This window comes from Spermophilus citellus (assembly GCF_964194105.1).
Source record: "Spermophilus citellus genome assembly, chromosome: X".
Taxonomy (NCBI): domain Eukaryota; kingdom Metazoa; phylum Chordata; class Mammalia; order Rodentia; family Sciuridae; genus Spermophilus; species Spermophilus citellus.
The window spans coordinates 131,925,942-131,952,499 of NC_138190.1; the positions used below are offsets into that span (position 1 = coordinate 131,925,942).

Here is a 26,558-nt window from a genome sequence, read left to right on the forward strand (position 1 = left end):
AGCTATGGCAAATACTATGAAGAATAAGTATGAGGTGTCATAATACTCTCATATAGACTACTTTGAGCTACTTGTGAGGTTAGGTAATTTAGGCTTTCCTGATGAAGTGATGCATGAATCGAGATCTGAAAGACAAATAGGAATTAATAAAATGAGGAAGAACAGGAACAACATTGTAATTTGTGGCAACAGCATGTGCAATGCTTTTTTGGTAGAAGGAGAATACTAAGTACTAGAGAACTGAAAAGAAGCTTAGAGCTGGGTGCAGTGGCACACGCCTGTGATCCCAGTGACTCAGGAGGCTGAGGCAGGAGGATTGCAAGTTCAAGGGCAGCCTCAGCAACTTAGTGAGGACCTAAGCAAATCAGCAAAATTGTCTCTAAAAAATATACAAAAGGTTTTGGGATATGGCTCTGTGGTTAAGTGGCCCTGGGTTCAATGCTCAGTATGAGAGAGAGAGAGAGAGAGAGAGAGAGAGAGAGAGAGAGAGAGAGAAAGAAGAAGAAGAAGAAGAAGAAGAAGAAGAAGAAGAAGAAGAAGAAGAAGAAGAAGCAGCAGCTTGGAAGAAAAGGGAGAGACTTGGAACAAATTGAGGCTGGAGAGGTGGGTAGGAATCAAACCATAAATGGCTTTATAGGCTCCACTAAAAAAAATTCTTTTCATCCTGTGAACAATGAAAAGCCACTAAAAGGAGCTGAGTGTGTGCTTGTGTGTGTGTGTGACATGATTATATTTGCCTTTCAAAAAGATCATTCTGATTGCATAATAGAACAGATTGGAGGGGACCCAAGAGCAGTGACAGAGAGCTCAATGGAGAGGTTGCTGTAGTAGTCAGAGGTTGGTAGTTTGATCAGCATGGCAACTGATGGAGATAGAGAGAAATTGATTGTATCGAGGTATTTAGGCCAGTCATTGTGGTGCACACCTGTGATCTCAGCAACTGGGCTAAGGATAGAGGATCATAGGTTCAAGGCCAGCCTAGGCAACCTAGTAAGACTATTGCAAAATAAAAAAATAAGAATAAAAAGAGTGGGAATGCAACTCAGTTATAGAGCACCTCTGGGTTCAATTCTAGTATCTGGAAAAATAAGAAAGAGAGAAATTCAGGCAATAAGATCTAAAGAACACAATTACAGGTTGGTTATGGCAGGTGAGTGGGAGAATGGAGGAGACAGATGGAGAGGAGTTTAACTTTTATAACTGAAGGTATGGTGGTATCATTCAATAAAGAAATACCAGAAGAAGATCAGTTTGGATAGAAGATGATGAGTTCATGTTGGGGTATGTTCAGTTTGAGATATTAAAGCTATCTAAGAGATTACATCAAGGAAGCAATTAGTTATAAAAATGTGTAGTTCAGAATACAGAATTGGTCTGCAGATATGACTTTGATATTGGTCTGTGTATAGGTGTAAACTGAAACACTGGTTGTGGAAAAAGATATAGAGAAGGAGTAACCAGAGAAGTAGAGGTAGTCAGCATAGATAAACTTTCTTTAAAGAATTTTGGGAGTTATGGGGAGGAGAGAGATAAGGCAGTGCCTGCAGAGGAATGTGGTGTTTTGATTTTTTTTTATTTCAAGAGACTGGAATATGTTTCATTTCAGGATGGAAATGCTGATTAGGGACAGAAAGTGATAACTGATGATTTGAGGTTTCTGAATGGTAGGAGGTGACAGGATCTAAAGCACAATTGAGTTTCTAGCTGATGATTTCAATTACTTTTAATTTTAAAGTAGGAGGCATGATGATCTGATAAACATGTGGGGGTGGAATTTGAAAATGGGGAAGATTTGAAAGAGTTATTGCTGTGTGGGAGCATAAATTGACCAGAGAAAAGTAGTAGGGTGGATGGGCAGTGTGAAAGTCTCATTTGAGGTTGGTGATCATGAAGTTATGGTACATGCTAATTTATCCTCTTGGGTGACCGTGTCCAACAGTGCTTGATTGCCCAAGTGCAGGCATAGAGGAAATGGACAATAGGGATGGCTCAGAGTTGGTGGGAGGAGATTGGGGGAAGAGGACTTACCAGCATCTTAAGAGTCTCTTTGTGTCCTGTCCCCTCTAGTTCCTACTCATCCTGTGTACCACCATGAAATTTCTTTTCCTCAAGACTGCTTTTTATTAACTCATTCCCCTTGGTCAAGAATATGGATCATTTATGGGCTGGGGCTGTAGCTCAATGGCAGAGCACTTGCCTAGCATGCATGAGGCACTGGGTTCCATCCTCAGCACCACATAAAAAAGCACCTCATAAGCACCTCAGCACCACATAAAATAAAGGCATGCTTTCCATACACAACTACAAAATTTTTTTTGAAAAGAATATGGATCACTCAAAATGGTGCAGTGATTTAGAGCACAAATGATAAACCTTGGTTTGAATTTCAAGTGTGAACTTGGATGATTCATGTGAAGTTTCTAACAATTCTAAAGTAAGGATAATTCATAATATTTACCCTATAGTTATTAGGCAGATTAAATGAGATTGCATGCAGCACTGTACTTGGTTTGTAGTAAATACCCAATACATGAAAGCAGCTACATTATCTTTTCTCATCTATCTTCCTACTCTTCCCTTCAGGTCCCATCTTAATCTGTCATTCTTTCTCATCACTATTCAACACACTCCCTCCCATTCCCTGCTAGATTGATCTTTTGCTGCCTCCGTATTCAATGCCATGTACCTTTGCCTACTCTACCCTAATTCCATCATTTCTCAAAGGTGTAAGAGAAAGCTTCCTCATTAGCTTGAAGCCAGGTTTGCTCTTTCACAGTATTGATCTCCCATTGCATACTGGTGACGTGTAAAACCTTATTATATTCTATTGTTCACTTTATTATAAACTTCATTATTGTTTTGTTTTAAAATACTATTGTATCTTTTAAAATATTTCAGTACCATAAAACTTTCTCAATGAGAGTATGAACTCTTTGAGGGAAGCAATCATGCTATAAGTCTATGTATTTCTCACAGAACTTAGAATAGTAGAATAGTATTCACAATTCTAGTTAACTTTAATTGATCTGAATGGAGGCATAAGTTAGGCTCCATTGTTCTTCAGAGCAGGGTATAAAGTCCCATGGGGTAACCAAACAATATGCTAGAATATAGGAAGAAAATATTACAATTTCTCCTTATATTTTTGTTACCATTTTTTGACATTTCTATTTTTGTGTGTGTTATAATGTATATAATACAAATATACACAAATCTATCTATCTCATGGTTAAGACATTTTAATCTTGAGGCTCCAGATAAAAACATTTTCAGTTTCTAGTTTTAAATGAGTGATAGAAAATTGACTTAGACAAAGTCAGATCAAATATTTTTTAAGAAGTTACTGTGTGCCAGGCATTATGCTAAATGTTTCACACACATTAACTCACTTAAGTCTCATGACAATTTTATAAGGTGGGTGTTATTACAGTCTTTACATTGCAGAATAGGATATTGAAGCATAGAATTTAAGCTACTGCAAAGTTTTATAGTAAGCAAGTAATGAATCAAGATTTAAAACTACTTCTATTTGAATCAAAAGTTGATATTCTTTTTTAGAAGATTTTTTAAGTACACAATTTGGTTACTTTAATAGATATAATACTAATAGAATTATCCATTTCTTCTTTGGTGATTTTTGGTAAATATGTCTTTCAAGGATTTTGTACCTTTCCCAGAGCTGATTGTGTCAATCAGTGCTACTTTAGCATGTTTCCCTTTTTAAAGCATCTATATGGACATACCATGGTATGAATACCTTCCATGGTAATAATAAGTTACCTAACCAAGGTATTATGAGAACCATATAAGATATTAATGAGTATACATCATTTTAAGAAAAATGAAATAAGCAATGTGATTATGTCTATGATACTTATTTCTCTTAAAAATGAAAAAGAAACCAGATGTTTTCCATAAAAAAAATTGTTTCTGATTTCTAAGGCTGAATCCAAAGTAAAAAATGCCTTCTGATTTTTCAGTTCTTTCTGAAAATATGACAATTGAAGAAACAAGTACGCCTCTTCCACAACAAATAAACTTGACAACCCCTTCCCAAATTACTGAACTAAGACCACAAAAGACTGTACATGTATCTGCAGTGATGTCTAAAAGCGTCCCTATGGATGCAACTAATTATACAACTTTATCATATTCTAATAAAACATCTTCGCCTGTAGAAATAATGACTGCATCAAAAAATTTAAGGACATCTATAGCTGAGACAGCTACCTTTGCTGCAGATGGTCTATCTTCTGCAGCCATCTCTAGGCCTACTCAGAGTACATCTATATGCACTACCACTGATTTCATGAAAATAACTAAATCCTCAAGTTTAGAAAGCAAAAGGACAACAAAAATGGCAGAAGTCATGTCTACTAAGACCTCGCATCCAACTGCAGCTATTAATTTCCTTTCCACATCTGGATTTACCAAGAATTCAAGTCCATCAGAAACTTCAGCTGAATCTCAGTCAGCTATTATGAAGACCACATCTTTATTCTCATTTATTGAGTCAACATCCATGTCTACAACATCTTGGCCCAAACAGAAATCTACAGTTATTCCACCTTTCCCTTTTACCACATCTGGGCAAGAGTTTCTTGTATCTACAGCTGCCAGAACTGTACCTTGGTCCACAGTAGAAGAGACTTCAGGTACAAGTACTGTCACTGAGACTGCATCAACATTCCCACCTGAGTCTGTGCTCATCTCTACAGTTGCTCCAGTGGATTCTATATTTACTAGAAATCAGACAATATCTACATTGGCAAAAACTGATGTGCAAACAGCATTTACAGTTCATTCTGTTATGTCTTTTGAGACCACACCTGCTGTAAGAACAGCAGAAAAAGAATGGGCATCTACAAATTTCCAGAATATTTCTTCACCTAGCTTGGAGGATGCCATATCTACCTCCATGACAAAAAACACCTCTTCTATGGCTTTTTATTCTGTGACCTCCTCTCCAATCACTAGAACTCAGAATGTACAGACAGTTGTTGATGCTGAGAGTTCAAACACAGCCTTCACTCCTGCAATCACACTTGCACCTACAGGGGCTAAAACTACTTTCTCCTCCACAATCACAGGGTCAGTACATACTCATAATACACCCACAGCTGGTGAACACATGCTTACTTTAATTTCTACTAAATCACTTTCCACATCCAAGGCATCTGAATCAGGTTCCACACCCACAACTGATGAAAGTGCCCATGGATTTTCCACCAATGGTAACACTTGGACTTCTAGGCCAGAACAGACCCTGGTAACATCTATAAATACAACTACCACACTTATATTTGTACCTAATGAAAATTTCACATCAGCATTACATGGGAATATTACTAATACAGGATATTCATCCACAACTACTAATATTATCACTCCACTGGAAGCCTCCACAGAAAGTAAGGCTACCACTAGTACTGATACCACTACAGCTAGATATACAACAGCTCTTACCAAAATAATATCTCCACAGTTTGCTAATTTTTCTACCATTTCGGAAACTACAAATGTAACTAATCTGCCTGAGTTTAAATTTACCACCTTACTACTAAAAACCAACTCTATGTCCACAGTAGGTGCAAATGAACTTCCTTCAACACCAAAGGAGACAGTTGTTCCATCAGCAGATATAACATCTACCCTTGCTGATATTAAACTAAAATTTTCTACTGAAGAAAACACTTCTGAAGTAACACAAACAGAAACAAATGGTACAAGCACATTTGGTGATACAACAGCCCCAGTACCAAAGTCTGTCACAACAGAAAGATTCAATGTTACTGTGACAAGGAAAGAAACAACTTCCCATCATCTTAAGGAAAAATCAACAATAGCAGCAGTAGCTGAGCTTTCTCAATTTTCAACAATGCTGGAAATGATAAATGAATCAGCACAAACAGTGACAGATTTTGCCACTGTTTCCCCTTTTCCTGATACAGAAAATTCAACTAATCTATTGGATCATAAAACTGTAACTACTGAGGTGGGAGGGAATTGGTTTTCAACAAATTTGATGCAAACCACACCTAAGAGTCCATACAATGGAGCTACAGAAATCTTTAATTCAACTCACAACTATTCAGCACATTGGACTTCAGAGACACCTGGGGGAAATTCAGCTCTGTCTCCCACTTCTGGGAAAATGCAGACATTCCCTGAACTCCTGGATGCTTCTACCACAAGAATATTGGAAGCCAGTGTCACCACTATTCCTACAGACAGGACAGCTTTGTTCTCGTCTGCTGATATCATACCTCCAAAGACTGCAGCTACTCATTCCTCAGTAACCCCTACAGCTGTTACCCATATGTTCTCACTGCCAGTTAATGTTTCTGCGGTCACTTCTTCTGTCATCTCTATGGTGGTGTCTGATGAAACTAAGGTGACCATGTCTGAGCCTTTTACACTGGCCAAGGATTTCTCCACATCTATGCTCTCGAATGTTTCAACTCTGTCATCTGCTACAAAAACCACAGCATTGGTGCCACAATTGAGTCAAACAGCTTCCACAACCAGTGATGCCATGCCTACCCACAGAATCTCAACTGATACCACTTCAGAGGCCGTAGTGATCTCTACTACAATGACACCCATGGCAGTTCCCCCTCTGACAGAAACTGTAGTCTCAATGAGACCTCTCACTCCTGTGACATCTAACACTAGGACCATCCTTTCCTCTACCTCAGCTGACACAGTAACTCCATCCACACACACTCTTGTCTGCTCAAAACCTCCCCCTGACAACATACCTTTTGTATCCTCTACTCATTTGATCACAACTACATCTGCACCAGCAACAACTCAACCCATATCTCAAGTGGAGAAGACTTCTATCTATGGTCTTAGCTTTCCATATACTTTCAGCAGTGGTGGAAATACTGTTAGCTTGGCTACTGGCACCGAGACCTCTGTTGTTGATGAAGACATATCTTTGCACACCTCTGCCAAAAATCTTATTACCTCAGTAGGCATTCACGTTTCTCAGCCTTCCACACATCTTGTAAACACACCAGTCTTTACCCAATTGGCAACTGGCACCTCTAATTTATCTTCTGACCAAGAGCAGATAACCACTTCCCTCGGGAAAACCACAAGGACTTTGGCAGGGACAGAAATGTCTCCTTCAAAGAATTCTTTTATTTCCTATTCCCAGGGTACTTCATCCTTAGAAATGACAGATATAGGATTTTCTGAAACCACAAAACCTTCTAGCTATCGAACACATTCACCTTCAGAGATTCAATCTGGGACTATACCTGATGGGAATTCAACTTCATTTCCAAGTTCTGGGAGCACACAGGCTACACCTACCTTGACCTCAAGTAAAACAGCAGATGTTCACATTTCAGAAATGTCTACTAGTTTGGGGAAAACAATTCTCCCTTCACAAGCTCTGAAAATAACCACTTTTTTGTCTCCTGATAATGAAAGCACAAGTGACCTTCATGTATATACTCCCAGAACTGCAGAAATGATAGTGAATTCCTCCTCTACAACTCACCTTGTCTCATATCACCAGAATACTTCAATCATTCATACCATAACTCCCAGGACAACCAGAATATCAAATAATGTACTCATCAACACAACTCTTTCAGACCTGCCTTCACTTAAGACTCAACCTGAGATAACTTCATTAGTTGCCTCTTCTACTTCTGAAAGCATACATACTTTCCCTAAGTCTTTGTCTCCTTCCACAGCTGGATTATCCAATAACAATTTTACAATGATATCAACTAATGGGATCACTACAGTCCTTTCTGTAACTACAACACTTCTTGGGGAAACTTCCACGACAACCTCAATTCCTGTTTACCATATAACCTCATTGCCAGTTAATGCCACTACTTTCACTTCCAAAAATGCTTCTGATACTCCCACAATACCAATGACCAAGTCTTCTAAAACCACACACTCAAATTGTTTGAAAAATACTACTATGACCACTTCTGGGCCCACATTTGAGATGTCTTCTAGGCCAATTAATGATTCTGTTTCCTTACCTGCAGCAGGTTCTTTTGACACTTCCACAACAAGTGGGTCATTCTCTATTTTATGGTCTTCAACTACCCCTAGGACTGCTATGACCACACAAACATCTACACTGAATGCCATACCTGTGACATATGTTGAACCTACTTCAGAAATGATCACACCTACAGCCACATCCTTTCCAACACGGCCAAGTTTTCTATCCATGAAAACCATTTCAACCACTATTCCAGCTAGAATAGTGACTTCAGTTGTAGGCTCCACTGCCACCTCTCTACTTAGTTCTAAGAACAGTGAAGCTATTTCCTCCATTCCAACAAGCATGTCTTCACCATCACTATCAACAATCCAACAATCATTAAAAGGAGATGAAGCTACAACCCTGGGCATATTACTTGGGATTACTAACAGCTCCCGTTCGGCTATGAGCAGTGGTAGAGTGACATCTCTCAAAAATACTTATTCTAGAATTCCTGTCCCTGAAAATGAGCTTTTGCAGACTCCTTCAGATAATCTTCATACTTCCTTGAATATCCAGGTTTCCCCATCTTCAATTGACTCTAAGAGCACTTTTGGATCCACAAAAAGTGTAAAAGGCACCACCATTTACCTTTCCTCTAATATGGGAAATGTGACTTCCTTGTCAGAAAATATTTCCTTATCAGCTGAGATAACAAAAAGAGCTACATCTGGGAATACTCCTGTTTTATATCCTTCATGGACCCCATCCAATACAACTACACCCTCTTTGACATCACTTCTTTATTCACCTCATGGTACTGAGGCAAATGCTGAGTTCTCTACTCCAGAGGTCTCTCTTACATCACAAATGGTTGAATATCCAGTTCTTGGAACAAGAATTACATCTAGTAACACAAAGTCTCTGCTTACAACTTCCTGGAACACACCCAGAACTGAATATTCTCAGTTTCCAATTTCTACCACTACTCATGTGCCTACACCCAAAAAGACGGAAACAGAGACTCTGCACCTTGTTCCTGGGTCTTTGTCAACATATGCAGCCCCGCAGACTGGTCTAGTCTCTAAAGATGTTATGGCAATGTCACCAATTACCACATCAGAAATTTTTCCTACCTTTGGTATTTCTGAAAGCTCTTCATTGTCAACATCTTTAAGAGATATCTTCACCTCTTCTGCTAACAATAAGCACACATTTGAGAAAACAACCACATCTGTAATGCCTAGGACCACATATCCATCAAATCCTTCTAAAATCTCCAAGACTACTACTTCATCAATGCTGACTTGGATCTTATCTAGTCTTCCTTCAGGTTTTCCCCTGGTGACTATAACTAATGCTCCTCATGTTATAACTTCCTCCCCAGTAGGGGTGTCAAAATCTACATTTCCAACTTCTTCCATGATATCAACATACCCACACATTAACATTTCAATACTTCCCTTTGCTACCGAAAGCACCACACTTACAAAAACTACTCCTACACCTACCCTGGGCAGTATCATTAATGGCTCTCCAACTTCTCTCCCCATTTCTACAAAAATCACAGATGACAATGTATACATTTCCACAACCCCTGAAGTATCCTCCAGAGCTACTATGACTACCAACTCCAGAACTATGTCTCAACCTCCATCTGTTGATGGAATGAGTATGTCACATTCTACAGCTGACCACACTCCATCTATTGGTTCCATGTCTCTGCCTAAACCTACAAAAACATCTGCATGGAGCACAATTCCAGCTGAGTCAGTATCTTCTACTTTAACTCTTCCTAATCCCATACTAGATTACCTCATAAATAAAACCACTACTACATCCAGTGCCACTGGAGCTTTATTTTCATTCACAGCTACTGGAATAACACATCCTTCCAAAGCAACTGTGACTTCACTAAAGTCTTCTTCTTTTGAGACAACCTGGATGGACTCCATATATTCCTTTCTATCTACAGAAGCACTAACTTCACCAGTTGCTGCTAAGCCCAAAGGTACTATTTCTTTATGTACGCATCCCTAATAGAAGGCATAATGGGCCATGTGTTCTCTAAGTAGACAGTTCTCTGAGAGCAGAAAAGATGAAGAAGTGTGCAAGTGTTTCTCTTCTTCAGAGACATAGTGTTCTTGTGCAAACATAATTGTGTAGAAAAGTTTCTTGTATCTAATTAAATATAATGCAAATGTATCTTTGCACTCAGTACATTTTTAAGCCTCCTTTCTACACTTTTTGTTCTTGATGCTCTGACTGATTCTGCCAATGTGAACATACTAGAAAATTTACCCCTACTCAGTAGAGATCATATGGCCCTAGATCTGACCATGTTTACCACACATCAGAAAACACTGGAATATATTCTATGCTGCCTTTGAATTCCTCATACTCAGGTCTCAGCCTTCTCCAATCCCTGTAACCAGCTGACTAAGAATACTTATCCATAGCTAGGGAATATTTGACTTCCATAGTGTTCCCATTTTGTGTGTCTCTGAAACTTACACTATTCAAAAATTAAAATGATAGAATACAGAAGAGTAGGAGGAACTTAAGGGAAAGAAAACCCTGAAGCAGAAAGGAAGATTAGGTGGGAGGTTGCAGGTTATTTTGTCGGTATAAATATGAGATAATGTTCATTTGGCTATTGAATAGACTGAAAGTCTGTTGTTCAATGAAAGTAGAGAATTTGGGGGAATTTGTAGAATATTAATCAACTATGTAGAAATCAGAAAAATGTCTAAAAAATTAAAGCAAAAATGGTATGATGCCATTCTGTTTTGCTTCTGAATATGGTACCAAAAGTAATGGTTCTTGACCTTACATTTAAATTATGCAAAGTTTATGCATTAGAGGTTGTTGTTTCATTTGTTTTAAAATGGAGAGCAGTTTTAATCAAATTTATAGAAGTCAAATTTCTTGAACTAAATGAATAAAATTAATCTCCTTATTTTTTAGTTACAGTTTCCTTCTACAATATTGAAATGAGCTTCTCTGTCTTTGATGAAGAGCCAAGGGTCCCTGTTACCAGTGTTATAAGTGAATTGGCAAAAAATTGGGTAAAATATTTTTTTGAATATTTATGATACATATAAACTTCTGTGACAAAGATTTAGTAGATTAAAACTAGATTTTACTTTTTTCTATCAATAAACCATTTCACAGATAATGAGGTTTTTTTTCATTGCAAATCTATTCTGTAAGCAACACTGTGAGGAACTATGCAGTCTCTTTCATAGTGCCAATAGTTGAAAGCTTTTATGCAATGTTATTATTTTCATTTGTTTAGATCTGCATATTTCTCTCCAGTGACACAATTTCTGAGTCTTTGCCAAAATTTTCTATTTGGGGTAAAATAGGAGAACAGTGACAAATTTTGTGCCATTGTATCTAAGTATCTTTGTTTTATTCATTTTAACTTTTCTCTCTCCTTGAATTTTTCTGATAATAAGACTAATTACATATGGTTTGTAAAAAAAAATTATCAGATATTAGTATCTAAAACAGAAAGCAAATATCCTCTACTGCTCCTCCTTCCATTAACTACTCCTAATGGTCTAAAGCATATTATTTTAGATGTTTTAGATTTTTCTATACATATTATAACATTAATGCATGTGTGTTTATTCACATAAATAATTGAAATCATGCTATTATGGCCTGACTGATTATGTTCAATTCCCCTTACTCAATCATGCATATTTTAAATTTTATTTTTGCAGTGCTGATAAAAAACTTCTAGGCCTCCTAGACAAGCACTGTACCACCACTAAGCCATATCCCCAACCATTAACCATTTATCTCTGAGCATATTTATGATGGTAAACATAGATCAACCTCATACACTTTAACAGATACATAGGATTTAACTTATATGCTTGTAATGTAGTGTTTTTTTCTTTCAAATCTAGGTATCCATTGGTGGACATTTAGGCTCTTTCTAATTTTTTCTCTATTTTTAACCACTTCTGAGAGCAATGCCCTTGCAATAAATTTTGAGGCACTTGAGGGTAAATCCCTAGAATTGGAATTGTTACATCAAAAAAATGTGAATATTTTACATATTAAGAGTTATTACCGGGCTGGGGATGTGGCTCAAGCGGTAGCGTGCTCGCCTGGCATGCGTGCGGTCCGGGTTCAATCCTCAGCACCACATACAAACAAAGATGTTGTGTCCACCGAAAACTAAAAAATAAATAAATAAATAAATAAATAAATTCTCTCTCTCTCTCTCTCTCTCTCTCTCTCTCTCTCTCTCTCTATCTCTCTCTCTAAAAAAAAGAGAGTTATTACCAAATGGTCTCCCAGATAGGTAATACCAACTTGCATCTTCCATTCAATGGTGAATGATCATATTGATTTCTCCTCTCCCCATCAACACTTATTTTCAAGTGTATAGGACATGATTATAAGTGCTTGAAGATGGTGAGTGTATCAGTCTGCTCATGGTATCTTATGAAGATCTGACAGACTGGGTGGTTCGAAGACAGGCATTTGTTTTCTCAGAGTTCTGGAGGCTGGAAATTCAAGATAAAGGTGCTGTCAGGGTTGGGCTCTGGTGAGCTCTCTCCTTGGCTTCCATATGGCTGCCTTCTTGCTGTGTCTTCACATAGTATCTCCTCTGTGCCCATGCATCTCTGGTCTCTCTCTTTTTATAAGAATATCAGTTATATTGGATTAGGGACCCACTCTTATGACCTCATTTAACCTTAATCACCTCCCTAATGGCTCTAGCTCCAAATATGATCACATTTGGGGTTAGGGCTTCAACATTTGGATTTCGGGGGGATAATTAAACCCATAACTGTAGGTAAAATGTAAATTGGAAAACTAAGTGGAGCAGATGGAGATGTTGAGCCAACTGAAATAATGAATACAGCTTAATGATCACATTGTCCCGGATGACTTTGCTGGGTTAAAATAGAAGAGTGAGAATATGAAAAAGTTATTTTCTGTTTCTTTTCTTTTACAGTTGAATTATATATTTCAAGACAGTGAATTTTCTCTTGCTAATCTGGCTATCCAAATAAAAAGCAGGTATGTGGATGGCATCTTTTCTGGTTGGAAGAGCAATTTGAGAGCATTCTGGGTCTGTTCATATCCAGTAGGAATTTCTTTTTGTATGCCTGAACTTTAGGGGCTATCACATTTATAGTTGCATCTTCTTTTCTAAAGTTCTCTTTGGAATGAGGAAGAAATTTGCCTTATTGCATGGTATAAAGCCAACAGGAGGACAAAACAAAAAAAAAGTTGAAATTAGACCAAGTTATCTCTACTGCTTCTATAGTTTCTAAAATTCCATGAATCTGTGACTCAAGGAAATCATGCTTTAAAGGGATGAAAATATATAGACGGCCAAGTGCGTGAAGATCTATAAGACATTTTACTTTCAGATGATGCACTTTTGAGAATTAGAAATTCCAAAGGGAATATGGAATGTTTAAAATGAGGAATGTCAACTACTCCAAGACTTGCTTGGGGCACAAATTTCAAGAGGCAATTGAAATAGGCAGAAACTGAGTAGTATCAAGGAAACCATGGTAAAGGCTCTCTGTCACCTGAAAAATGCTTCCTGTGATTTTCTCTGCACATAAATTAGTTTTCTATTAGAGGGACACTCAGAACAATAGGTATGGCTCTGTTAAATCATGATCAGTTGATTTTTTTAAAGAACATTAAATGTCTTACTCTATTTTCTGTTGCATTATCAGAATACTTCAGACTGGGTAATTTATAAAGAAAAGAGGTTTATTTTGGCTCATGGGTCTTAAGGCTGGAAAGTCAACAATTATATAGATAGACACATCTGGTAAGGACATGGTGCTGTTTCAACTCATGGTGAAGAGGGGAAGGTGTGTGAGGGCAGGTGTGTGCAGAAGAGGTAAAACAGGAGAGGCAGCCTCATTTTATAACAATCTACTCTCCAGATAACTAATCCAGTCCCATGAGAGTGAGAACCCACTCCTAAGAGAAAGACACGAATCCATTTATAATGTCTCTGCCCTAACACCTCTCACTAGACTCCATTTCCCAAAAGTGCCACTTAAGGGGCGAAGTCTCAACATGAGATTTATTAGGGATAAATCATATTCAAACCATATTACTAAATGTGACTATCTTCTGAAAGCTGGACTTCATTTTTTCTTATATGTTAAATATTAATAGGTGGGAGGTTCATATAAAAATAATGTAGGTAAATCCATTATAGATGATTGTCAGTCAGTTTGGGCTACCATAATAAAAATACTATAGACTGGGTGACTTAAACCATAGAATTTTATTTTTTATGGTCTGATAGCTGGGAAGAAAGCATGGCCAGGTCCAGATAAAGGTTTCTCTGTTTATAGTGTCCTCACATGGCAGAGAACAGAGAAAGAGGAAGCTGTCCTGTCTCTACTTACAATGGCACTAATCATGTTCACGACAGCACTATCTTCCTGGCTTAATTACCTCCAAAAGGCCACACTTTCTAATATTTCATAGGTGATTAAGCTTCAAATTGTTAATTTTAAGTAGATACAAATTTTCAATCCCAAACAATTACTAATACAATATCAGAGATATTTGGGGTATACAATGTTCCTTTACAAAACTGTTTACAATTATTCTTTATTGCAAGGTAAGATGTGGCCATTGTAAACCTTAGAACTTAACAGAAATATATGACATAGAAAATGAAAATCTCTGGGAAGTCACTTTTCCCTACTCCTTTAAGGACTCCTGTGAGGGATGGGGATGTAGATCAGAGACAGAGCACCTGCTTAGCATGCATGAGGCTCTGGGTCCTATCCTCAGCACTGAAAAAAAAAAAACTGAACAACTTATTTTATACATTCCTCTAAATTTTTCTCATGTGTTTACTAAGAGAACAGAATCCTACTCTGTGTACTGTTTAACAACTTTCTTTTCTTGTTTTGTTATACATAGTGTTTTCTTATTTTGTATCTTTTTGGGCCAACACATATAAATATATCTTATACATTTTGATAATTACATAAGATTCTTTTGTGGGAGCATAATATGATGTATGTGTTCAGTTGTCTAATGACAGACATTTGAGTAATTTCTACCCAAATATATATATTTTATGCACCATTACTGGTACAATTATGGAATAGATTCCTGGAAGTAGGATTATTGAATCAAAGGTTTACCACCATTTTGGTATGTAATGACCAAGTTCATTTCAAGTGTTCCATTGAACCCACAGCATTACTTAAATTCGAAGCTGAGAGGATTCTACTCTTCTGCTTTAGAGATTTCTTCATCTTGATCTTGTGTCCTGTGTAGTTGGTACTATGTTTCACTTTTATACAATTTTATGATACTTTTGATACAGGAAAACTTCTAAGGAAGAAATGGCCATGGACCGACTTCTTGTAAGTAATTTTGAAAAATCAACTTACATGAGACCAATATTATAATCAGGTATTAGATTAGTAAATAGATCTTTTACTCAAGGGTGTTTTATCAGGCAAGATTCATTGTTGACAATTGAATATCAAATTAAATTACTTCCACAACAATCCATTAAAAAATCCATCCCCTGCTTGTCTGAACTATCAGTGTGACAGTTTTTTTTTTAAAGAGAGAGTGAGAGAGGAGAGAGAGAGAGAGAGAGAGAGAATTTTTAATATTTATTTTATTTTTTAATTCTCGGCGGACACAACATCTTTGTTGGTATGTGGTGCTGAGGATCGAACCCGGGCCGCGCGCATGCCAGGCGAGCGCGCTACCGCTTGAGCCACATCCCCAGCCCAATGTGTGACAGTTTTTTGAAGCACATTTTGTGGGCTAAGAGAATGGGGAATGATGTGGGGATTGTAAATGTTACATAGAATTTCTTCTATTCTCTACAATTTCTTCTATTGTAGAGATCTCACAAAACTTCTAGCCTTTTTAAGAGTGACACAACTGTTTGCAAGACTGGTATTCACATATTAAATTTAAATCTACCCTCTATATTTGTATAGCCGTGAAATCAAAGTTTGGCAAAGTTATCGCCCATCATCCTTGTCCCAAATCTCAGTACTTACTTTAGTGCCTTAAAGTCTTACAATGGTACACTCTATGTACCATTTTTAAATGATTAGAAAGTACAGAGCTTTTAAGGTATTTAAATATGAGGTAAATATCTTGACTATACAAAATACATTAAGTGCATTATCTACCATCATTTAAAATACCTCCTATATGTAGTTGTCAGAATTTTAAAATATAACGTTATAGATAACATGATATAAATAAAACTTCAACTAGTAGTTGTAAAGGCTTTTTGGTGATAATCTGGTCAAGCTGCCTGGACTAGAATTCCTCCATTCCTGGCTGTGATATTTGGGACAACTTAATCAATCTCTGCTTCTTAATTTTCTCATCTTTAAAATGAGGATTGTTAGAAGGATAGAATGAGATAACTTATGTTAAGTGCTTAGCAAAGGGCTCAGAATGCATTAAATGTCCCATGTTTACTATTGTCACCACTGTGTTAATATCTAGATCCAGGAGCTTAGATTCTGCTCCTAATCCTGTTTCAGTGACTATGTACTTTTCTTTTGCATCCATTGGAACAGAGAGAAGAGCAAGGAATGACTACAATTTCCCATGTAGCATACAGGTAGGAGCTGAGCTTATTCATAGCTGGTACATTTAGTTCTGATTTTCCTTCCATTTAATTCTGTATGCACAGCCTGTTGGTCAGGGTTGTCAGAAGGAGATCAAAGTACCTGATGGTTATTTTACAGATGCTGTAATTGGGCTTTTGCCTTCACGAAATAGTTGCTTTGGTTGGTCACAGCACAGCCTAGCAATCTGCCTGCTGCCTCTTTGTACTGAGGAGAAAATGGGGTCCAAAGTGGTTATAATTTGGGGATAGGGGAATATACTGTTTGTTGTGGTCAATAAGGTTCATGAAATACTGAGCAGGAGAATTGAAAACAATGACAGCAACATAGAAAGCATCCCTGGTCCTGCTCAGATTCATGGCCCAGCTCCTCCTGGAACACTGGCTATCGTTGATCTGTTTGGTGCACATCATAATGGACATATAGCCAAAGAAGCCTCATGAACAGATCATTGAAATGTTCAAGGGGCTGGCATAGAGGGTCTGTTGCAAGCAAGATGAGAGGTTCAAAGAGAGGATTCTTATTCAGACTGGAAATCCAAAAGCTGAGAAGAGATAGGGTTCAAATTCAATGTGTAGGATGAGCAGGGACTTCACCACATATAGAACAGGGGATGGGGAGGAATCAAATAGATTGGATATACAGAGAAGTGTTGAGTAAAGTCATCTAACTTTCAACAACTGGTAGGAAACTCAGCAAATATGTTTTTCAAAAAACGATATGTACCAAGAATCAATTAGTAGGATGGCATCAAATTAAAAATCTACTGCACAGCAAACAAAACAAGAGTGTGATAAGAGAGCCTACAGAATGGGAAAAGATCTTTGCTAGCTACTCTTCTAACAGGAGATTAATACTCAGAATATATAAGGAACTAAAATAATTAACACCATCCCCCCAAATAATGCAATCAATAAATGGGCAAAAGAACTAAACAGACACTTCTCAAAAGAAAAAATACAAATGGCCAACAAATATATAAAGAAATATTCTACATCTTTAGGAAATGTAAATCAAAACTATATTGAGCTAGGCATGGTGGCTCATGTGTGTAATTCCAGAAATTCAGGAGGATGAGGAAGAAGTGTAACAAGTTTAAGGCCAGCCTCAACAACTAAGTGAGGTCCTAAGCAACTTTGCAAGACTCTCCCTCAAAATTAAAAAAAAAATGTGGTGAGTACCTGGGAATGTGGCTCAGTGGTAAAAGCACTTATGAGTTCAACTCTAGTACCAAAAAAAAAAAATACATTGGGATTTCATTCCATCCATGTCAGTGATCCAGAATACAAATAATAAAAGCCAGTGAGGATGTAGGGTAAAAGGCATACTCACATATTGTTGATGGGATTGCAAATTAGTACAACCACTCTGGAAAGCAGTATGGAGATTCCTCAAAAATATATGACTCATCCATTCCAATCCTTGGTATTTATCCCAAAGAACTAAAATCATCATACTCTAGTGAAACAGCCACACCAATGCTTATAGTAGTGCAATTCACAATAGCCAAGTTATAGAACCAGCCCAGATTTCCATGGACAGATGAGTAAATGAAGAAAATGTGGTTTATATACATAATGGAGTTTTACTGAATCACAAAGAAGAGTGAAATTATGGCATTTTCCAGTAAATGGATGGAACCGGAGAACATCATGCTATGTAAGATAAACCAGCCTCAGAAAGTCAAATATTTTCTCTTGTATGAAGAAGCTAGAGAAAAAGGGAAAAAGAGGAGATCACATGAAAATAGAAGGGAGATCAGTGGAGTAGAGGAAGGAGATAGAGGAAGAGGGAGAAGGGATGGGAAAAGGGATGAAAAGTGGAATTAAATTGACCAAATTAGGCTGTGTACATATATGAATATACCAACAGTGAAGTCCATCCTTATGTATAGCTATAAAGTACCCATTAAAAAAACAATGACTAGAGAGAAGGAAGACTTAAAGAGCAGAGGAAAGGGAGAAGGGGGAGTGAGGAAGGGAGGGCAAAAGGAAATACTGGGGGCTGAAATTGAGCAAATTATATTTCATGCACATGCAATTATGTGAAAAATGAACCTTCTATTATGAATAACTATAATGTACTAATAAAATATTTTAAAACTGCATGTACTAATGGAAATGGAAAAAAGAGATATAGGTAAGTGTGAATTTTAAAAGGTTCCCCTAATGAAATATTAGAGGAATTTAGAAGGGTTAAGGACCTCACTGTATGGGTTGAGGTCAGGGACAGTCTATTCTTTTATAACATATATTTTAGTGGACAGAAACACTGGATGGGTTTTTGTGACTGAGAGAAATATCTCCCTAAAGTTCAGCTCCCTCATCTGTAGAATGGGAATAATTAACCTTATAATGTTGCTCTGAGGATCAAATGACTCAAAACATGTGCAGCAAGAGCTCTACAAGTGTTAGCTATCATTATCATCATTATTATTCCATTATAGAAATAAGCCTTCTGTGGATCATGTCTTTATGAACTAATTGGACATGTGTCTATTTGCCATATTGCACTAATGATGGATAAATTGGAGATCAGAAGGATAGAAGGTTTTCTCTGAAATAATAAGTCTTGAGAGCACTTCATACTTTCTATTAATTATTAGAAACTCCTGGAGAAATCTCATGGTTAGTCAATTTCCACATACTATAAATGTTGCTGACATTTCATTTGAAAATAGGTTTTCGGTTGTCTGTGAGAAAAAATTTTCAGAAGATTTCAACATGCTGTCTTCCATCATTTCTTAAGATTTTTCACTTAACATCTACAAAATGTTTGACATTTATGGACTACCAATTAAGGCAACTATACCAAATTTCAGCACTGCAGGCCAAATTGCACTGTACTGACATAACTGCACATTTTCTTTTTTGTCCCATTTTGTAGCTGTGCTTGTCAGGTCATCATAAAGGCTGACTCTTCTTTAGAATCCATGGAATTGATCATCAAGATCAGAAATAAAATACATGGCAACTTCTCACGTGGAAACTTCACACAAGATCAGTTCACATTATTAGTAACGTCTGAACACATCACAGTGAAAAAGCTAGGTAATTATTTTGGTTGGGTATTTCAGTATGAATTCACTCCCCCTCTTATAAAATTCATGATGTATTCAGAGTAAGGACCCTAAGCTCAGAGGGAAGAGAAGTCATCTTCATGATCCTTTCCACATCTGCAGTACCCACTTGTCCTGATGGCCTTTCTACCTTTAAAAGCTTGTGAAAGAAATGGATTGCCTGAGAGTTTATAAGAGATCATTTGTCAGCTGTGGATATTAGCAGTGGCCAGTCTACCCACAGTGTAGGAGGATTGTCTCTCTTGCCCAAAACACCCTGAAGCCCAGAGAGATTTTTTATTACACACAATAGATGCCTAATAGATACTTGCTAATTTATTGTTTCATTCAGGCATCCTATTCATCTTGAGAAGTGACTTGGGAACTGTCCCAGATTTCTCTTCTAGGCCTTTACTTTCCTGATTAGGAATGCTTTACTGGTAAAAGTAAAACCCTACCAGTCTACTCCACTTCTCTCCCATTGCTGCCAGCTTTGTTTCTTGCCCCAACAGACTGCCATAAAAACTTTCTAGTGAATCCGGACATTCACAGATATTCCTACTCACAATCCGTGGCAGCAAGTGAATGAAGTAGCAGAGGGCAGGCTGTGATTGCACAAGAGAGAGAGAGTGGGATGAGAGGCAGAGAAGTGGGAGGGCACAGGCACAGCCCATTGTGCAAACGATGCTGATGCTGATAAATGTGTCCTGAAAGTGATAGGAAGGTACTTTACCTCTTGGCTCACAGAGAACACTGGGATGGGTGGTTTAAAAGAAGGACAGTTGACAGGTGGATACTTTGAATGCTTTCCTCTAACACCCTTTTATGTGACTGGAATTTTTTTTAAATCATATATACTATTTAAACAACAACAACAAAAAATTTTTCCTGTCAACTGGTGGCTTTAATGAAAGGGACTAAACCCGTGGCTATACTGGATGGCTTATTTAAGCAAGAATACTCTATTTAAAGCTATTTTCAGTGCAGCCTGATTTAAATGGCCTGGTAGAAAGAGCCTCCTCTTTTATTTGCTGATGTGTGTGTGTGCAGGGTAGTAATGATGGGTCATAATGGATGCTCATGATACTTTTAAGAGCCTTTTGCCCTTTAAAATGTGCATACATTTTCTCCGTAGATCCAGGAAAGTGTGAAGTCCACGAAACACCCACTAAATACAAAGGGACATATAAGTGGCTATTAACCTACCCTACTGAGACAGCCCAAACCAGATGCATAAAAAATGAGGATGGAAATGCCACTAGAATCTGGTATGTACCGGCCAAGTTCTAATTGTTAGTTCACATATACAAAGATTCGCTTCGTTGGGGGCATGTTTCTATGTCATTTCTCTGGGTGTGCTCCCTCCCCTCCACCTCTACTGCCAGTCTTTCTTTTCTTCACCTTGTGGACTTAAACATACATATGCAATATAATAAGAAAATAATGTCAAGAAGACAAAGAGAGAAGTCAGTCACCATCCCACCATTGAACACAGCTGTTTTTAGGTTGGCATGTTGTCTTTCTCTGTATGCTTTTAAATTTTCTGTGGAGGTAATCACAGTTCAGTTCTCCAATCCGTAATGTAATTTATCCTTTCACTCAATGGTTTATCAAACATTTTCCATGTTTTACATTCATCTTCTTAATGATTATTTCAAAAAATCGGCCTCAGATGCTGTTTCGTTGATGGGCCATAGTAATTTACTAAATCACTCTTCTATTGTTGACTTTATCATTTTCCTTTTTAAAATCATCAGCCCTTTTTTCTTACTCTCTGCTGTTAATGGTTTATGCCATTAACTTAAGTGGGCAAGACCAGAAGGACAGCAGGTTTTAACAGAGGCTTAAAAGCACTCTTAGAAAGCCACAACTCAACTGTATGCTACCTTTCCCTGCCTACATCTAATCAGTCCTCAAGGAGGGCAGTTCTGACAGCCATAGTCAGGGCCCACATGGAGCCTCTCCTTTCCAACCTCACTGCTTGGCGCAAGCCCATTACTAGCTCTCACCTCCTGTTAGAGTAGTCCCTTCGCCTTCTAAGCACCAGCCACCCCAGCTCCATTACACACTGCTGCCAGCATGATTATCCCAAAGGCTGACTGTCATCATGTCATACTCCTACTCAGGAACGAAATCCAAACCCCTAAATGCAGTCCTCCAAATTGTAGACTCCCTCTCCTGCTGTCTCGTTCACCACTTCCCCTCCCTTTACCATGCATTCCAGCCAAAAAGACCATTTGTTAGTCTGGACTCAATGGACACTTCCTTGTGTATCTCTCTGTGCTTGTGCTGTTTGCTGTGCAGGGAGATGGGGGTCAGGTGGGCAAGTTGTATGTCTTTCTTTGCCTCTGTCCTTTCAGCACTGGACTTAGCTCAAGTGTTGAAACTAAGTTCTTGCTTGATGGTTTGATACATTCCATTTTGTTTATACAGTTTTTCTTATATTTTGTCCAATTTTAAAGAAGGTAACATTTAGAATCTGAAACTACTGAACTACACAAATCTCAGGGGAGGATCAGCCTAGAACATAATGGGTGCTCAATGAATGTGCTGGCTGACTTGAACTGTGTTAAACTGGATGAGGCACTGGGAAGGGTGGCTGAAAGTGTCAGTGAGCTACAGAGGGTTCTATACTAATCACCTAGAGGAAATTTATATGCTGAGTTAGAGACTGCATTCCCACATTTCCCTTTACAATTACAGGTAAGAGGAGGAAATGAAGGTAAGTAGTCATGTTCAGCAGACTGACATCTCTCCCTTGACTCTTGATCAGCCAGACGTTGCTCTGCCTCCCTCCCCCATCTCCCTTGCCTAGTCATCCTCCCACCTACTGACCCTAGTTTCACTTGTCTTCCAAGAACAAATTTTTCTTCACTTTACAAAGAATTACTGTACTCCTGCCGGTGCTATCTTGGCCAGAAGGCTGGGGGTGGGTCAGGGAAAGGCATGCCAAAGATAGACCTGTTTTTTCATCCTAGGATGTCTTTTATTCCTCCCTTCTCTCTTTTTCAGTTCAATCAGCATTCAAACAGGCAAATCTCAGTGGGAGAAACCAAGGTTTAAGCAATGTAAATTGCTTCAAGGACTTCCTGAAAAGATTGTGGATCTTGCTAATATTACCATCAGTGACGGTAAGATTGTTTTGTACACATCGGAGAAATAATGGAATCTTAGCTAGTTTGCCTACTTGTCCTGAGACCAGAGAGTACAGGCAAACCTCGTTTAATGAAAATCTACCCTATAATAATCCAGTTTCAGAAACTAGGTAGTTAGTTTAAGTTGCTGGAAGTGGTGGGGATGTGACAAGTTAAGACTATCACGGTTTTTTATTTTGTTTTATGAATTTTTGTTTTATGATTTTTGACTTACTATTTTTCATTTTATTTTAAATTTTGCAAAAAGTTTAATTTATAAATACCTCATCTAGTCCAATATTCAAAGATAAAAATAATCTACAGTGAAACATCTCCCTCCCAGTGGTGGCCCCAGCCATTCAGTGACTATTCACAGAGAGAGTATACACATCTATAAAGAAATGTGCAGGGGCTGGGATTGTGGCTTAGCAGTAGAGCGCTCGCCTAGCACATGCAAGCCCTGGGTTTGATCCTCAGCACCACATAAAAATAAATAAATAAAATAAAGGTATTGTGGGCTGGGGATGTGGCTCAAGTGGTAGCGCGTTTGCCTGGCATGTGCAGGGCGCTGGGTTCGATTCTCAGCACCACATAAAACATAAAATAAAGATGTTGTGTCCACAGCTGCTGTGCCATCTTACATCATGCCAACACTGTCCAAAGATTCTACTTTTCTTACATATTTGTAAACACTCATTATTGTTCATTTTTAAACTATTGTTGCCTCCCCCTAACATGGGCACCTTCATTCCTGATTTTGGTAATTTGTGTCTTCTCTTTTCGTCTTGGTTAGCTAAAAGATTTTGAATTTTGTTGATTATTAAAATAGTTTCTTCATTTGGAGGAGTTTTAGGTTCACAGCAAAATTAAACAAAAAACAGAATTCCCGTATGCACACCCCCTTGACACATGAACATCTTGCCCTCACCATCAACAACCCTCACGAGAGTGCTACATTAGTTACAACTGATAAACCTACCCTGAAAAATCATAATCGCTAAAAGTTCATAGTTTCCATTAACATTCACTCTTAGAGTTGTTTATTCTATAAGTTTGAACAATTGTATCATTCAGAATCAATTCACTACCCTAAAAATTCATTCCACACTTCCAACTAACCCCTGGAAACCACTGATCTCTCTCTTTTTTTTTTTTATTGGTTGTTCACAACATTACAAAGTTCTTGACATATCATATTTCATACATTAGATTGAAGTGGGTTATGAACCCCCAATTTTACCCCAAATGCAGATTGCAGAATCACGTCGGTTACACATCCACAATTTTACATAATGCCCTATTAGTAATTGAAACCACTGATCTTTCTTCCATGTTTTTGCCTTTTCTAGAATGTCATGTAGTTGAAATTATATGGCATATAGCCTTTTCAGGTTGGCTTCTTTAACTTAGTTATATGCATTTAAGGTTCTTTCATGTCTTGTCATGGCTTGATAGCTTATTTCTTTTTAGTACTGCATAATATCCGATTGTCTGAATGTACCACATTTTATTTATTTGGTTATCTACGGAAACAAATCTTGGTTGTTTTCATATTTGAGCAATTATGAATAAGACTGCTATAAACATCAGTGTGCATGTTTTTATATGGATTTGTTTTCAACTAATTTGGGTAAATACCAAGGAGTGAAATTGCTGAATTAAATACTAAGAGCATGTTAAGTTTTGTAAGAAACTGCCATATCTTCCAAAGTGGCTGTATTATTTTAATTCCCATCAGCAGTGAATGAGAGTTCCTGTTGCTCCACATCTTTACCAGCATTTGATGTTGTCACTGTTTTGGATTTTGATCATTCTAATAGGTGTGTGATGGCATCTCATTGTGTCTTTAATTTTCAATTCCCTAATGACGTGTGAAGTTGAATATCTTTTCATAACTTACTTGTCATCTGTATATCTTTTTTTTTTGGTGAGGTGTATGATATACACTGAATGTTTATGCCCCATCACCAAATTTATATGTTAAAATCCTAATCCCAAGGTGACCTTACGGTAGGTGATTAGGTCATGAAAGTGGAGCTCTCATGAATAATATTAGTGCCCTTATAAAAGAGGGCCGAGGGAGCTTGTCTGTACCTTCCATCATCTGAAATTATAGTGAAGAGATCATTGTCTATGAACCAGGGAGTGGGGCCTCATCAGACATTGAGTTTGAATGGATAAGGAAAATGTGGTATATATGCACAATGGAGTTTTGCTCAGTCATAAAGAAGAATGCAATCATGTGATTTGCAGGAAGCAGAAAGTCAAGGACTTCATGTTTTTTTTTTAATATGTGGAAGCCAGAGAGAAAAAAGAAAAGAAAGGAGAATCTCATGAAAATAGAAGGGAGACCAGTGGGGTAGAGGAAGGGGGCCTGAGAGAGAGAGGAAGGGAGGAAAAAGGAAGGTACCTGGGAATTAGTTTGACCAAATTATGTTTGTACACTTATGAATATGTAACAATGAAGCTGAATATTATGTACAATTGTAATGCACTAGTAAAAATGATCTTAATAAAAATGAAAGGGAAAAACTAAATTTCATTTCTATGCCAGTTATCAGATGTGGCTTTACTGCATAAATTGGGTCTCTGCCATAATGAATTGTCAAAAATTGAGGCATAAGCACTCCAGTGCCTTGCAGAAGAGCCAGGAAATTGGCCTGGAGGCAGTGAACTTCTTGGACTTGTCTTCCTTGTGGAAGATAGAAAATTAAGACCCTTGTCCAGGAATATCTGGAAGAATTAGAAAAACAAGCACAACTTTGATGGTTCCTAGTTCAGAACTCATGAGTCAGGGCAGTAGGGAGTGTTGCAGCTTATAGTGAGTGGGAGGAAAGATAGAAAGGTCTGTGTTTCACGCTGACCTGCCTCCTTCTGAGTGACACATTTTCTTTAGACATGCTAATAGAATTTTATCTTGTGGAAGAAAAAGTTTAAAAACAGCCATAACAACAACAAAAGCACTGTATCAAGTTCGGATTTTTAGAAAATTGACTGTGAGAAGTCATTACATCTATATATCTATACACATACACACACATACATACATACACTACTGTGAAGCAAAAGGACAGTTGGATGGTGATTGTAATGTATATAACTGAAAAATAAACTATCAAGTTTTTTAGCTTTGGAGGAATCCTCTTATAAGTTAGGAGCTTAGTAAAAAATGGGTGCAATGTAAAGAAAAACGTATTCATGTTGGAATAATTTATTTTCATTATTTTTTAATCTTGTTGACAAGTATTAGATATCTTGGTTGAATCTTAGTTGGACGAAAACTCTTTAGTTCTTCCACTTGACTGCTCATTTTTCTTACCTCCTCAGTAATAACAGAGTTAGAAAGGCATCCTTATTTCAAAGTTCTTTGAGGCCTTTTCTGTTCTTAGTTTTGGTTACCCACATGATAGTGAAGATACACCAGGCTCTAATGAAGTTGGCTAAGACATCACAAAATTCTCTCCTATCCATGTCCTCCTGCCATCAGGGCAGGATTGTGTGTGACTAAGGAGGAATGATACTAGCTGGGGACATAGCTCAGTGGTAAAATACAAGCCTTGCATGCCAGAGGCCCTTGGTTCAATTTCCAGTAGGTCAAGTAGACCTCCTGCTAGTCCAGTGCCTAACAATATGAAGAAATTAAGAAGAAGATGCTGTAGTAAAAAGTGATATTGGAGAATTCAAGCTCTGGAATCAGAGTAGATTAGAATTTCTCAATCTGTATAAAGGGAGATAATATGAGAACTCATCACATAGAATTATTGTGGTGAGAA

At 37.7% G+C, this 26,558-nt stretch overlaps 1 protein-coding gene across 1 annotated transcript in view; it reads left to right on the top strand.

Moving 5' to 3' along the window:
• Positions 1-26,558, top strand: part of ADGRG4 (adhesion G protein-coupled receptor G4) — a gene marked incomplete at both ends in the record, with an annotated part of 110,425 nt that overhangs the window by 33,303 nt on the left and 50,564 nt on the right. The window contains 8 exons of the mRNA XM_081277756.1: positions 3,981-9,974; positions 10,931-11,031; positions 12,945-13,009; positions 15,312-15,351; positions 16,543-16,586; positions 19,480-19,643; positions 20,787-20,919; positions 22,664-22,782. Coding sequence (XP_081133882.1) covers positions 3,981-9,974; positions 10,931-11,031; positions 12,945-13,009; positions 15,312-15,351; positions 16,543-16,586; positions 19,480-19,643; positions 20,787-20,919; positions 22,664-22,782 — 6,660 coding nt within the window. The remainder of the gene's footprint in view (positions 1-3,980; positions 9,975-10,930; positions 11,032-12,944; positions 13,010-15,311; positions 15,352-16,542; positions 16,587-19,479; positions 19,644-20,786; positions 20,920-22,663; positions 22,783-26,558) is intronic.